Here is a 14,386-nt window from a genome sequence, read left to right on the forward strand (position 1 = left end):
GCCTTTTCTCTTGTGATATGTGAAAAAATACCTCTGGCTTTTTGGACAGAGAATTCATCATTTGATGATTGATTTTCTGTTTACGTTTTTCATGGTAAAATAATAGCTTTTGTTATTTTTACTTTATTGACTTATTGTGGGCCTATCACTGAAGTTGCCATCATCCTGATGCCACAGCTAAGAAAAGACGCAGTGTTTACTTTACTTCCCTCTCATCTGCAACTCTTAAGAAAAATACTTTTAATTGATGCACAGAATCACTGTGTACACAACAGGGCCAAGTTCACAATTTTAGCATTACTCTAGCAGTATCTGACATTTCCTTCTAAAGCCACAAATTCTGTAGCAAGACAATTACCTTCCAAACCTGTTTCATTAAAAAGTTTTCTGCCCACATGGCTGTAAAGAAAATATAAGTGCAAGGTTTCACAGCCAGAAGACAATTAGAACACTGAAAAATTTGTTATACTTGCTGAAGTTTCTGATATGATCTCAATTTTACAGATCCATGCTAATGATTTTTGAAGGCTGGAGAGGGGCACTTTTGTTTATACAACTGTAATTATGGGTATGTTTGTATAGGATCCTTAGAGACTAGATTTTGCCCTCTTTCACATTTTTACAGTATGTGCTATAGAATATGCATTAAATGAAAGAAGCATTAAGTTAAGGCTTAATGTTTAAGTATGTTTAAGTAAGTAATTTTTCAGAAATAAGTAGGTTGTATACATTTCTTCTTCTGGTCAGAGTATAAGTTCCACATCTACTGAACATAACCAACTAAAATGAATTTGAGTAAAAGAGGGTAAAGGTATTTCACCTGAGTTACATCTTTAATGTGAAATACGAAAAAGCTCTCAAATTTCAGTCAACAGGCCCTAATTTTGATGTCTATTTTTAGAAAAGTTGAGGCATACGATTACAAAAATGTAAAATATCCTTAAATATATACACAGTACATGTTCATACATTTTGCATTTAGGCTAAGGACATTCATACATACTTATATAACACATCCATGTGGAGAAGGGCTTGGGGACAGTGATGGGTGACAAATTGGACATAAGCTGGCAATGTGTGCTTGCAGCCCAGAGAGCTAACTGTGTCCTGGGCTGCATCAAAAGCAGCATGGCCAGCAGGGTGAGGGAGAGGATTCTGCTCTCTACTCTGCACTTGTGAGAGCCCACCTGCAGTGCTGCACCCAGCTCTGGGGTCATCAGCGCAGGAAAGACATGGACCTGTTGGATTGAGTCCAGAGAAGGACCACAGAAAGGGTGCACGGGCTGAAGCACCTCTTCTGTGAGGAAAGGTTGAGTTGGGATTGTTCAGCCTGGAGAAGACTCTGAAGAGACCTTAAATGCCTTTCAGTGCATAATGGGGCTTATAAGAAAGATGGAGAAAGACCTTTCACCAAGGCCTGTAGTGACAGGAAAAGTGGCAACAGTTTTAAACAGAGAGGATAGATTTAGATTGGACACAGGAAGAAATTCTTTACTGTGAGGGTGGTGAGACAATGTAAGAGGTTGTGCAGAGAACTTGCGTGTGCCCCATCACTGGAAGTTGTCAAGGTCATGTTGGATGAGGCTTGGAACAACCTGATTTAGTGAAAGACGTAACTACTCATGGCAAGGAACAGGACTGGATGATCTTCAAAGATGCATTCCCATTCAAACCATTCTGTGATTCTAAAGATGTATATCTATAAATATATACGCAGCCTTGCTAATGCAACTGTTGATGTATTTTTATCAGGGACTCGGTTCTTTCCAGACTTTGTGCCTGATGTTTAGATAACATTAAAAGACAATGGTTTACACAAAAGGGAAAAGTAGGGTAAAATTACATTTACCTGCAACCACTCATTCTGGATCTGAAAGGCCTGCCTGGTGTTTTTCTTTCCTTGAGGCCATTTTACCCTGTTGTTTTTTGGGGTTTTTTTTTGTTTTTTGGGTTTTTTTTAATGTGGCATCTGTAGACTACTTCAGAGAAATGGAAGACCAAGAAGTAGACTCCCTTCTGTTGATAACCTATTTTTTAAATTAAAAGATAGTTTAGGAAGAGGGAGTTGGAATATGGTCCAAAACAGCCCTGGACTGCAGCCAGCCAGCAGACAGCCCAGGTGGCATTGCTTTCTCACTGTGGAGCAGCCTCTCAACTAATAAGTAAAAGCTTTCCAACTTTTGGGCAGGATTGTGCTGGACTTCAGGTTACTGTAGCATGAACCCCTGGGACTACATTGGACCATGTAGTGATTCTCCATCTAGGAATGCTGCTTTTTCTGCATCCTTACCAAGGCAGCCAATTCCTGCCCAGCTCTGCTGATGGAGGTTGGTAAGAGGGTAACATGATTGAAGAGCTGCATTCTCTGGCAGTACCCTGGAATTCTAGCCTATTTACAGGGAAGGACCAATGCAGACAAAGAGAAGGCAGGTATTATGTAGCATTTACTTTACGTGAGCAATAGTTATGTCATTAATAATCTAAGAAATTACAATATAAACATAAAAAATAATTTAGGGATATATGTAGAATCATGTGCATAAGGCAACATTAATATGAAAAATCTGTCTTTTGGATGTCATTCCATCCCATTTCACCCTGTAGCTGTACAGGACAAAACAGTTTTGATACCCATGGTGCCCACTGTATCAAAGAGCATGCACATATATTTTAGATGAATCTCCCTGGCATAGCTCTGGGAAGCAGGAAAATACCAACTGTGAGCAAACAGTACTCCTTCCTCTGCCTCAGATCTTTTCCTCCCAGTGGGACAATAGGGGAACTGCCCCAAATCATCAGCTCCAGGCCTGTTCTCATCCCTTCCCTTTGGACTTTGCAGGGAATTTGGCAGCTGGACTAATTAACCTTAACCTTTATCAGGCCTCAGGAAGGCCATAAATGTGTTAAAGATTTGTGCAACAGAGTCCTGAATCACATTCCATATTGTGACTAAGAAGAAGTGTAAAATAAGCAATATAATTTTATACTGTGCTGTGCGTTGCCCACAAATTACAGGAGGAGGAATAACATAAAGAACAATTCATGTCCAAGGTTCCAATTATAGGTGTGGGAAGAAAACAATAATTGGTGGGAATCTCAAATGCAGGTAAGTTGTAATAGTTTTATTTTAAAATGATAAATAGTTTCAGATTGAAGTGCAATTATTATTGAAAATGTCACCGTTTTACTGCGTATGTTTGTTAATATGGCTGGCATAACTCATTTAGGAGATGCCTGCGGTGTAGAGTCCTGCACTACATATATCACAACCAAAAATGCAGTACTTACACATAGATATAAAATGTACACAGAGACAACATTGCCAAACAGCCTTTTGGGACAGTTTAAAAGAATATCATTAATTTTTACTGGATACTTACACTTCTGGCTCAGTTCCAGCACTGGCTTTCTGTAAAAATCATTTCAAGTATAGAATTATGCTATTTGCTTGCAGCAACATCACAGGAACAGTAGTGAGCCATATGTTGCTACTTAGCAACTTGGTCTGTAAGTCCCAAAGCATGTACTGATTTGAAAATTGAACAGAAATGATAATTATTGTTGAGGGATGCTGTGAGGCAACTTGTCTTGGATTACCAAACTATGCAGATGTTTGATGTTATATAGCAAAAGGAACAAAACTATATTTTCCCTGTCCAATGGCTGAGCTTTTATTTATGTTAGCCTAAAGGGGATAAATTGATTAAAACCTGTAAAATAATATAAGATGATGTTTTTCTGGATATGAACACTCTGCAGTAAACAGAAAGAACCGAAGTGCTTGTCAGCATACATCAGGACCCCAGCAATCCTGCCTCTGTGGTCACATAATCCTGAAGAGAGCCAAGTGGAAACCCCTTGGTCCTTGGTGTTACATCCATACCATGACTCAGTCCGCCAGCCCACTTCCCAAATAAGCTGTGTCAGACTCTGAAATTAGAAAATTATGTTCATCTCTGACTCAGTCAGCATGACCAGAGCTTGAATAAAGGTTTCTGATAGGATCCTGTATCTCCTAACATGTGGGATTCATATTTTAGCTAACAGATGTGAACCCATCCAGGAAAGCAGAGTAATTAATTCACTCCTCATTCTGACAGATTTCAAACCCTCATCTCTGATGTTGTGAGGCAACAGCCAAGTTACTGAGGGTGGGAAGCAGCCTGCATTCCTCTTTGCTGAGGTTATGCATTAGCAAGGCTCCTAAGTACAGGTGCAAAATAGACATAGGACAAAACTGTGAATGAAGTGACTATGCTGTCATCTGAGGGAGAACATTTCCTCATCTCTATACAGCACTATGTGTTTTACATCCAGTAATAGTGACCAGCAAATGAACAAACAGTCCTGAAAACTAGGGTAAAAAAATACAATTGCATCCTTTACTGTTCCTCTCCCTATCCCTATAAGCTATACAATCTTTCATGCTTTGTTTTTAGAGCAGGAAATACAGTTTTTTTCCCAGTTTTAGCCACCAGACTGGAGGTTGAAATGTTAGTCAGTTCACCAGTTTTGGCTGACCACCATATGCTTATGCCCAAGATAGGAACAGCTTCCCCATTGCAGGCAGTGAAGACCTCACAGACACTGTCAATGAAGAGTTGTTTAGTTCCTTTCAGGAACGACTAGCAGCTGTCTATGTCAGGAACAGGTTTGGGAAGGCTCCTTTCACAGTCACAAGTTCTTGGTGAAACATGAGAGGCAGGGTTCCAACACATCCTAGCTTCCTGCTCCTAGTGAAGTTGTTTTGTCTCTTTTTTTTCTTTTCTTTTTTTTTTTTTCCAAATACTGTTATTATTACAGGCTTTCACATATGCTCCAGCCTACACAGAGCTGGAACACCTCTTCTGTGAAAGCAGGCTAAAAGTGGGGTTTTTCAGCTTGGAAAAGAGAAGGCTCCAGGAAGACTTTAGAGAAGCCTTCCAGTACTTAAAGGGAGCCAACGGGAAAGCTGCAGAGAGACATTTTACAGGGGTGTGTAGCGACAGGACAAGGAGGAATAGCCTTAAACTGAAGGAAGATAGGTTTAGATTAGACATTAGGAAGAAGTTCTTTGCTCTAAGTGTGGTGAGGCACTGGCACAGGTTGCCTAGAGAGGTTGTGGATTCCCCTTCCCTAGAAGCGTTCAAGGCCAGGCTGGATGGGGCTCTGAGTAAGGAGGGCTAGCGGAAGGTTCCCTGCCCACGATGGGGGAGATTGAAACTAGGTGATCTTCAAGTTCTATTCCCACCCAATTTGTTCTATTACTCTGCATATTCACTTAAAACCACTACAACAGTGCAAGCACCAGGAGAAAATCCCAGCAAGGGAAAGGAGGCTGCGACAGCCCAAGGCTAACAGCTACTCCCAAACAGGCACAGGAGGCTGCTTGACTGGTGTATACTTGGTAACCACTTAGAACACTGTGCCTGGCAATTGAGCTGCCTCTTCCCACATGGATCCTCCAGCAAAGGACAGAGACTTTAAACACCTGCCTTTGGTTTTTGAACTCTGCCTGGGAGCCAGACACCCAAGAGCTCAGCTTTGCCATGGTCAGATTTAAGTCTGTAGTCCTTTCTTGGTTCCAGCCCTTAGTAAGCATTCAGAGTTTTCTGACATCTTTGAATTTGGAAATGTCACATTTGATAGATTTTTTTTTCCTTGAAGACAAAGTCATTTGCATTTAAAATAGCTAGGCCTGGATCTTTAAAGGTACTTTAAGCACCTTACTTTCACTGCAACCAGTGAGTGTTAGATGCATAAATATCTCTGAGAATCTGGGCCTTGTTAGCACATGTAGAAACCGCATAAAAGATTAAAACTTATACTCTTAATTTTTCAATATGCCATTTAAATTATTTAAACTACATGCATACACAGTACAAAAATATCAACATAAGAAAAATAATTCTGATGTATAATGTGGCTTTGCAATTCTTTATTCAAAACTATTTAAGACAGACATAATGATTTTCTGAAAGGTAGCAGCTGCCTGATAACAGCAATCATTCACAGAGTTTGTATTTCTACTGTTTCAAACAAATTCAATTAGCCCTTGCACTTCAAAACCCTTAAGGCATAAATGAGATGATACTAGGCTGCTTTAATCTAATAGTAATACTAAAACTTGTCAGTACAGTTTTTGGATTAATGGTTAGAGAAAAATTAATAATATAATTTTTCATTTTTTAATCAAACAGTTCTATTCTAAACTACCTCTGGATCTTGGAGGGTTCTTAGCTGAATAAGTTCAATCATGCACAATTCCTAAATGCAAAGTACTATTGGTCTCTAAAGGTATTTCTGAGTGACTTCAACAGAAGGCTGGGAAGCAACATGGTGGAACACTTTAAAGATGATCTTTTTGATTGAACCATGTACTCATTTCACACAACTTCTTGCTTCTGTGCCCCCAGTGAACCTGTGTACCTGAAGAACACTATTTCATGAAGACATTTAGTTTCAAATGCACACTTTCCAAAGCTATTGATTCCTAAGTTACATCCAGCTTATCCAAACATATTTACTATGCATGCAAACATATTTCCCACCTCATGAGAGTTTACACATAAGCCTCCTGGTTCTGTTAGGACAGCCAGTGCTGGGCCTGAAATATTGCATGACACAGACCAGAAGTCTGGTTATTCTTGGCAATTTCTGACACAGTCTAACTGACCTGCAGCACTACCTCCACCACTTACTATTGTGAAATTAAACTGAAACGTGTGAAGTAAATGAAAAATCCCCTACGTATAGACATAGTAACAGGTAGACAAAACTTCAAAAATATTTTTGCTCTTTAAGGACAAATTAGAATTTTTAATTCTCAGAAATCTATAGTATCTTTGGGTTCAAGTGGAAAGGTACATTTTTAAATACACATCCAGTATCAAAATTTAGTGTGTATGGTTCTTCAAATGGAAAAGGGCTCAAAAATACCTTTAAAGAATCTGCATCACATTAAGCCTTTTGGCTGCAAGCTACAGAAGGCTGTCATTGCCTTAACCCCACTGCTAATTGTGCAATAATAGCAACATTACTCAGACATAGGATTAGTGTTAAAACTGCAATTCTTCAACTGTCCTACGAGTAATAATTAAAGCTATTTGTGACATGTGTAGCTTATAATGATTAACTTGTCTGCAGTCAGATAAACAAATAACCTGCACCTGTAAAGACTTTATTTCCTGAAGGTAAAACAACTGTTTAGGAAAGATCATGCTGGCAAAACAGCTGCTTGCATTCTGGAGAGGAAACAAGGTAGTATCTTTCAACAAACGCCAACTCTGGTGTTTTATCAGCTCTATCTCATTAACTGGAAACAAGGCTTAAATGCTTTGTTTATAAATTATGATTATTCCTGATTGCAGCAGTTACTGATAGTGCCACTCATTTGCAATGCAACTCTTTGAATTTTTTTAATTACAATTTGAAACAAGGCAGAGAAGATTAATTAACCCACCTGGCTGCCTGGCACATAGTCCTGGCTTGGTTCTGTCATACTCATATACATGTTCTCACCGTCAAACTGCAAAGAAAATAATAGTAAACATTCAGCAAACTTGATTTTTTAGCATTGACTGAAAAAAAACAGTTGCTATAAAATAATATTACAGCCTGGTTTTAGAGACTTGTAATTGCATGTGTGCATCTTGTCTTTGATGTTCCTGTTGTCATCCTTATTGACCCTGGATGTCAGTGATTTGGAGTAATTAGCGCTCTAGTAATTACAGCTAGCAAGCAAGAAATGAATGGTTTCCTTTCATCTGCAATCTGTTTTAAAACAACATGGCTCATTTTGTGCACCATGTACACATATTGCTGTTGGTTGCAATGAAGTACTAAGTGAATTGCACACTTACTGAGAAAAGGAAGATGAGAATAGAATCTGCACTAAAATGCATCTTAATGGATTCCAACTTTAGCTTCTGAGCAGAACAAGAGTTGAAATTTCAAAACAAATTAAACCCCCTCCTATTGAAATGTTCCCATATCAGAAAGTAGGAAATGCATTTCCAGACAGCTTTCAGACATCTGAATGTATGAAACAGTGTACCTCCCATCCGTATGGTGTAAGAGGATAGTTTGCTTGATGTGTGAATAAAGTAAACATTTATAATCAGATCTGCTAAAATAGCCTTCTGTAAATGATAAATACCATTCCTGGAAATATATACAATGTATAAAAAACATGTTCCTCTTTTTTTATTTCTTTTCTTTTTCTTTTTTTTTTTGTTCTTTTTTTTCTCTCAACTGCAGTTAGGAAGTAATGGAAATGTCATGGAAAGGAGTTGATTAAAATCTGAAGGTCTAGATGGAGAAAAACTCTCAGATCTGAAGCCTCATCCTGTACCAGCACAAAGTGTAAAACTACTGATTTCTTACATAGCCTGGAAAATGTCCCCGCAGAACTCTCATCACACCCACTCAAGTGGCAGTGCAAACAGGGCAATGACAGTCCCAGTGTCTGCTCAGGAGGTAGGGAAAATCTTTTCAAACCTTTCAAGTAGAAATGAACAACAGCAGGAATTCCTATCTCCAGCCATCAACCACAAATTTCCAGCTGTTAGGAGGTCTGTTTGAAATAACTTTCACCTGACCCCTTGTGTGAATGCTTAGAGTAACATATTTTGGACATGAGCCATTGTTTTGGATAATGCAGCAGCATTTGTAAGAAGTGCCTTTTTACTGAGATTGCTCTACTCCTACAAAAGGTGCCCGTGAAATATCCCATGGACATTTCTCGATCAGTGCTGAGCTTCTGGGGGTATTCTACCTGCAAGGTGCAGTATATTCAACTAGCCCAAGGTGGCAAAGTTAAACTGTGGCTTTGGGAGATAGCTCTACCAATTTTTGCTGAGGTGGCTGAAAAGGTTTCGGCTTCCAGCTGTTCATCCTCTTTCTCTGCCAGAGGCTACAAGGCTTGTAACAGCAGCAGTAACATGAACAAGTGCCAGCTCCTGGCACAGCAGTTGATGGTCTGCCCTTCCCAGCCAGAGCTATTTAATAGTCACAGACTATCTGTCAGAAGTCCTAGTTTCATGGGAGGGAAGGGATTACGCCACAGACACAGATTTGCCATAGGGAATAGAGTATTTCCAAATTGTGACAGAATAGAGATAGTTAGATTAGATCACAAAATAGAGATTGATGCTTGTTCCTTTTTTCGTTTCTTGTTGACATGTACCATTTCTTTTAGCTTTCTCAGTCAATAATGTTCTTATTTATAAGCATTCAAAGTAGAGTTTTGGAGAAATTTTTTTAGTATTTGGATTGTTTGCACTGGAAGAAAGCACTTTGTTTCTTCTACTCAGGTGGACAGGTGGAATTCTGAAGAGAGATTTCACAGCCTGTAGTTGGAAAGCAAGTGCTCCAGTGCCAGGCCTACGGGAGCTCAACTTATTCAGCTTGTCAGACGAAAGGCTGAAAGGTGCCTTGATCACTGTGATTGGTACTTACACCCTGGAAAGATGTCTGATAGCAAGATGTCAGCCTTCCTGACAGTCGTATAATGAGATCTACTGTTGAGAAATGGGAGTTACAGAAATTCAGTCCTGAAATAAGATACAAGTTCCTACTTTAGGAGGCAATTAAGCATTATGTCAACAGCAAACTCATCATTTCTCAGACATTGTAGAATGAAGTTTGATATTTTTTCAGAACAGATGCAATCCATATCATATTTGTAAGAAATCCTATGGACATGATAGTTACATTTGCTGGTTATGGGAGTCCTCTCTGCTCTGGAAACCATCATTCCTTGAGTCTCCTATTTTGAATTTCCCTCGTTACCTTCATATGTTTGTTGTGACATATTGCAAGTTTTGCTAAAATTCAAATACTGTGTTGTATGTGTTTAGTTGCATGAACATTAAGAAATTTATTTTCTGCATATTGGCTAGGCACAGATACAGTCAAGGATTATTTCAATTTAATTTGCCTTCCATAATGCATGAGACTATGATTTAAGTATCTTTATGACGTATACCAATCTTTCATATAATTCCCTCTTTTGAATGTTTGGTCATCTGTCCTTGCTCCCATGCTTACAATCACCAAATCTGCATTCTTTGAATAATTTCCCTAAGGTATTTTTCAATGAATACTGAAAATTTTATAATTCTGTGTGTTGTTCTTGTGTTATCTGCCTATCTAATCAGTACCTTTCTATTAGTGGTCCCCCTGGCATGATAGGATATTGGATCTCAGCCTCTCCTGTTTGTTGCTTGTGGCCCTCTATTTAGCTCTGAAATGTTTTTATTCTGCCATGGTCTGTGAGCTTTATGTGAGCACATTTCAGAGAAACCAAAACAGAAAAAATATATCAAAATTTAAACTTCCTGGCCTTTTGACCTTACATGAGAAACGTAAGGGGATTGATTCTTACATGTGAAATGACCTTCTGCAACATTTTGAATTAATTTGTTAGGGTAAGTTTTCAGAAAAATATATTGATGCATAATGTTTGTAAAATCTGACTGACCTGTTGACATTTAAAAATACCCAGCAGCTGTCTGATTTATTACTTAATTTCTTCAATATTCAAGCACAGTTTAGTTACTGCAATATTTAGCATCTGCTTGTCAGAAGTATGTGTAAGATGTTGTGTAATAGGTCATATAGGTCAGCAATATTTGATGGGATGTGTATTTTTTGTAGTGTTTATATTTGAAGGTTGTGGACTGTAATGCATCAGCTGACACTGACACCCTTGCCATGTTAGTATTTGTACTATATTTACTGCTGTTTAAATTATTATCTGCCCTCAATCTAGCCCAGTGTGGTGCACGGCTTCTTTGCAGTTCCTAGGACTTTGGATATGAGCCTGAAAAACACACGTAAACTCAAAGGATGAAGTGTATATACATGCACTTCATACAGCAGGTATTGCCAGGAGATACCTTCTTCACATTCTCAATGTTTACTAAAATGTTTATAAAAGAGTGAAATTATGATTCTTGTATACCAGAACAAAACAAAATATTTACTGCAATGCTGATTTGCTTATTCATCATCCCCTTTCCCAACCACCAAAGCAGTGTGGAATAGAGATGACCTGTACATCCCACCTCAGCCCAAAAAAAGGGTACACAAGCCTTCAATAACAAAAAGTTCAGAAAATCTGATGCTCCACAGATACAATACTCACATTGTGATGATCCCACAATGTGACAATCCCACATCAAAATAATAAACTGAGGAAAAAATGCCAGCAATTTGATCAACTGGAAAGTTATTTTCATATTTTTTCCCATCTGTTTAGAAGCTTCAAAAACATGCCTCTAAACCCCAGAAATGTATATTGAACCATTTCACCTTTAATAGGCTGCTTTGTGACATGCAGGCTCTGCAACATGGCACCTATTAACAACCCTCCACCTGGACACCCTAATTCATGCTTCATCGACCCAGAATTTAGCTTTACAAGTAAGGTGATGTATGCCAGAACAGATCAGTCAACCTCTGCATCAGAGTGAGTCAAAAGATGAGCAGATATGACTCAAAGATGCCTTCAACTACCAGAGTTTTCTTCCAGGTTATACTCTATGCCTCCAAAATGGACTTAGTGTACTCATCATTCTCAGGTTGGCAAGAATCTTGTGTTCCCTAAACTTTCCTGCCACTCACTGTGCTTGATTTCAAACAAAGAAACTGCACAAGCATCACTTAACCTGTGGATGATTCGTCCCAACAGAACAGATGAAACACAAAGGCAGGCAGTTAAATGAACTGTCTTTTACTAACCTATGTATGCTGTATATATATCATATGACATTTCATATAAAGCTTTCCCAATGTCTGTCCAAGATCCTTCAGTATCATTAAGAGCAGATTTCAAAATCTTTCATTTTAATCTATTAAAAGTGAATGCTAATACAATATTCTGGTGTGTGATAATAACTACTCTTGACAACATTTCTTTTCACATTAAAGTGTAACTGCATGAGAAGTTTGGGTGAGAGCAAATGAAAAATATGGCTGCATTGTAATATGAAAAGAAATATAACTGGGGGCTTGTTCTAATATAAATTCAGGCTTGCATAATATTCCTTATTTAAAGAATTATAAGTAAAACATACAGGCAACACTATGGCATGGCCAGTTAGAAGCCCCTTCAGAATGACCCTTTGTAAGACAAGTTCAGCAACCAACATACATAAAATACCCAACTGCTGTCATTAAATACAATTTAATCATAGAAGTTAGGGATGTAATTGCATAAGCACTGGCTGACTGTAACTGATGCAAGAGGTATGACAGAGTTAGGCCAAATGCCCAGAGTGGTAAAGCTCTTTTAAGGGATCCAAGGCTGACTTCTGTTTTCCATTAATGTAGCATCACACCAAGTCACACAATGTATGGCCAGGAAGCCTGTTTTCATCCTCCCATGTAACTTGTGGCAAACTTTATCAGCATTTGTAATAATGATTGTGAAGTAGCAAAGCTTGCAAGAACAGTAGTTTTCTATTCATTCCTAACGTCCTTTAAATTAAAAACACCCTACGTGGGCTACGTCACAAAGATACTATAAATAGTTTGAACAGAGAAAAAAGTTTTTCATGTTGACACCAACTCAGAGAATGTTTATTTGATCGCCTACATACACAGAAAACTTTGGAATGCAAAAAGGAAGGTGCAACATGGCAGAAGAACCTAGAAGGGCTTGAGAAACAAAGAGGATAACTGGAAATAAAATATATTTATATACTGGTAACTGTATGTGTGCATACAGTGATTGTAAATACAGATAAATATCTGCACTAGCTTAACGTAGCTTGTTCCAGTGACAGCTTCCACATAGATGCACATGTTAAACCTGCTTTCAGCCCAAATTTGTGTTCTTCCCTCCACTTAGGCTACCTTCTTCAATGGTAAGTCACTCTTGTGCTCATTGCCCGGATCATCTGTGCTATCTGGCTTACAGGGAGAATGACATTTCTCCCCTCTGTCTCCATCTTCTTACTACCTAACATTTCTTTCCTGTTGTTGTGAAATGAGGGTTTATTTTGCTGCTTTCTCATCCAGTTTTTGACTTCTGAGGGAATTGCATAGTTGCTCTCTCTTTGTATGCATATACATATATATATATATATATGCATTTGCACTAAGTTTTTCAGGCACATTTATGTGAGCTATGTAAAAGAAAAAAAATCAAGCACATGAATGTTTGAGTTTTTTTCCTTTTATACAGAAGAGCAGCGCAATGTGACAGTACTGCCTGTCATCCAGCTGCAGTGTGGGCAGGGAACCACGAGGAATATGAGCCCACATGACTTTTGATGCCAAAACAAGCTTGGGACAGGGGTGGGGATGGGGAGCAACGTCAGACCTTGCCCTGTGCACAAATATATCCCAACAGTGATATCCTAAAATGTAAAGATTCAAGGAGAAGAAGCAAGAGGAGAGATGATCATATTGGTGCAAGGTGCTGTGTTTAATAAGTTCAGCTTCTGAGTGAAGCCAACTTGGACTTGACATCCCAATTTCTTCAAAGGCTCTTACAGATCTTCAAAGCCTGTGTTATTAATCACACAATCTAAATACAAATTTCTTCCATCTTAGATTGGAACTGGAAGATAGATTTAGTTTTAAATATAAACTTTAGTTATATCGTTAAACCATAGTTTACCTTACTCTGACGGTGCCCCAGCACAATTTGTTATGTTTCATTTTAAGAAGATGTTGCAATAACATTGTGTAAAATGAGTATTTATTTCTAGTGATTTAGTGATTTTACTTTGCTTACAGCTTATATATATCATTTGTAACTCACATTATGTAAAAGCCACTAATCCTGAAAAACCTTTAAAACTAGGTAATTTTGTTTATTTTAAACCAAATGCCAAGAGTGGATATTGTCTCAGGTTGCTTGATGACAAAGAGTGATATTTTATTTTACTTAGAGCTGCTGAAATGAGACTAAAATAATAATGGGATACAACATAAATCATCAAATTGCTATGCTAAAGAAACAGTTGATCTTGTTATGGTAACCATTAAAGATAAAAACAGAGATTCTCTGTAAACATTATACATGACGGAAAATCCCTTTCTTGACACAGTTTGGCAAAGTGGCATGTTTGTATTAAATTGAAACTCCATTTTGTTTCCTGAGCTCCATTTTGTATGCTGTACTTGAACACATTTAAATTTGCCCAAGACAGGTTACAGTAATGCATTCCAGACAGGCATCCTTCCCAGGAAAGAGGCTTGACACCTAACTGAAGGACTATCACAGGAAAATTGTCAAAAACCAATCTAGTACTATCAACTTTGATTGTTCTGCTGTCTTCCCTCCCTCTTACCATAAACCTTATTTATCAACAGAGGAGCGTACTGGAAGACCATGATTGGGTGAAAATGCCTAAATGGAGCACCATGGCAAAAAGAAGTCAAACTCTTTGCA

General features: G+C 38.3%; 1 protein-coding gene across 3 annotated transcripts in view; it reads right to left on the bottom strand.

The window, feature by feature from the left end:
* The window catches only part of TOX (thymocyte selection associated high mobility group box), a 220,749-nt gene that overhangs the window by 97,269 nt on the left and 109,094 nt on the right, over nt 1-14,386 (bottom strand). For all 3 annotated transcript variants that reach the window (XM_085052893.1, XM_085052894.1, XM_085052892.1), the window contains exon 2: nt 7,442-7,507. In XM_085052893.1, the coding sequence (XP_084909019.1) occupies nt 7,442-7,507 (66 nt within the window). The remainder of the gene's footprint in view (nt 1-7,441; nt 7,508-14,386) is intronic.

This window comes from Lichenostomus cassidix, chromosome 2 (assembly GCF_008360975.1).
Source record: "Lichenostomus cassidix isolate B80296 chromosome 2, HeHo_3.0, whole genome shotgun sequence".
Lineage (NCBI taxonomy): Eukaryota > Metazoa > Chordata > Aves > Passeriformes > Meliphagidae > Lichenostomus > Lichenostomus cassidix.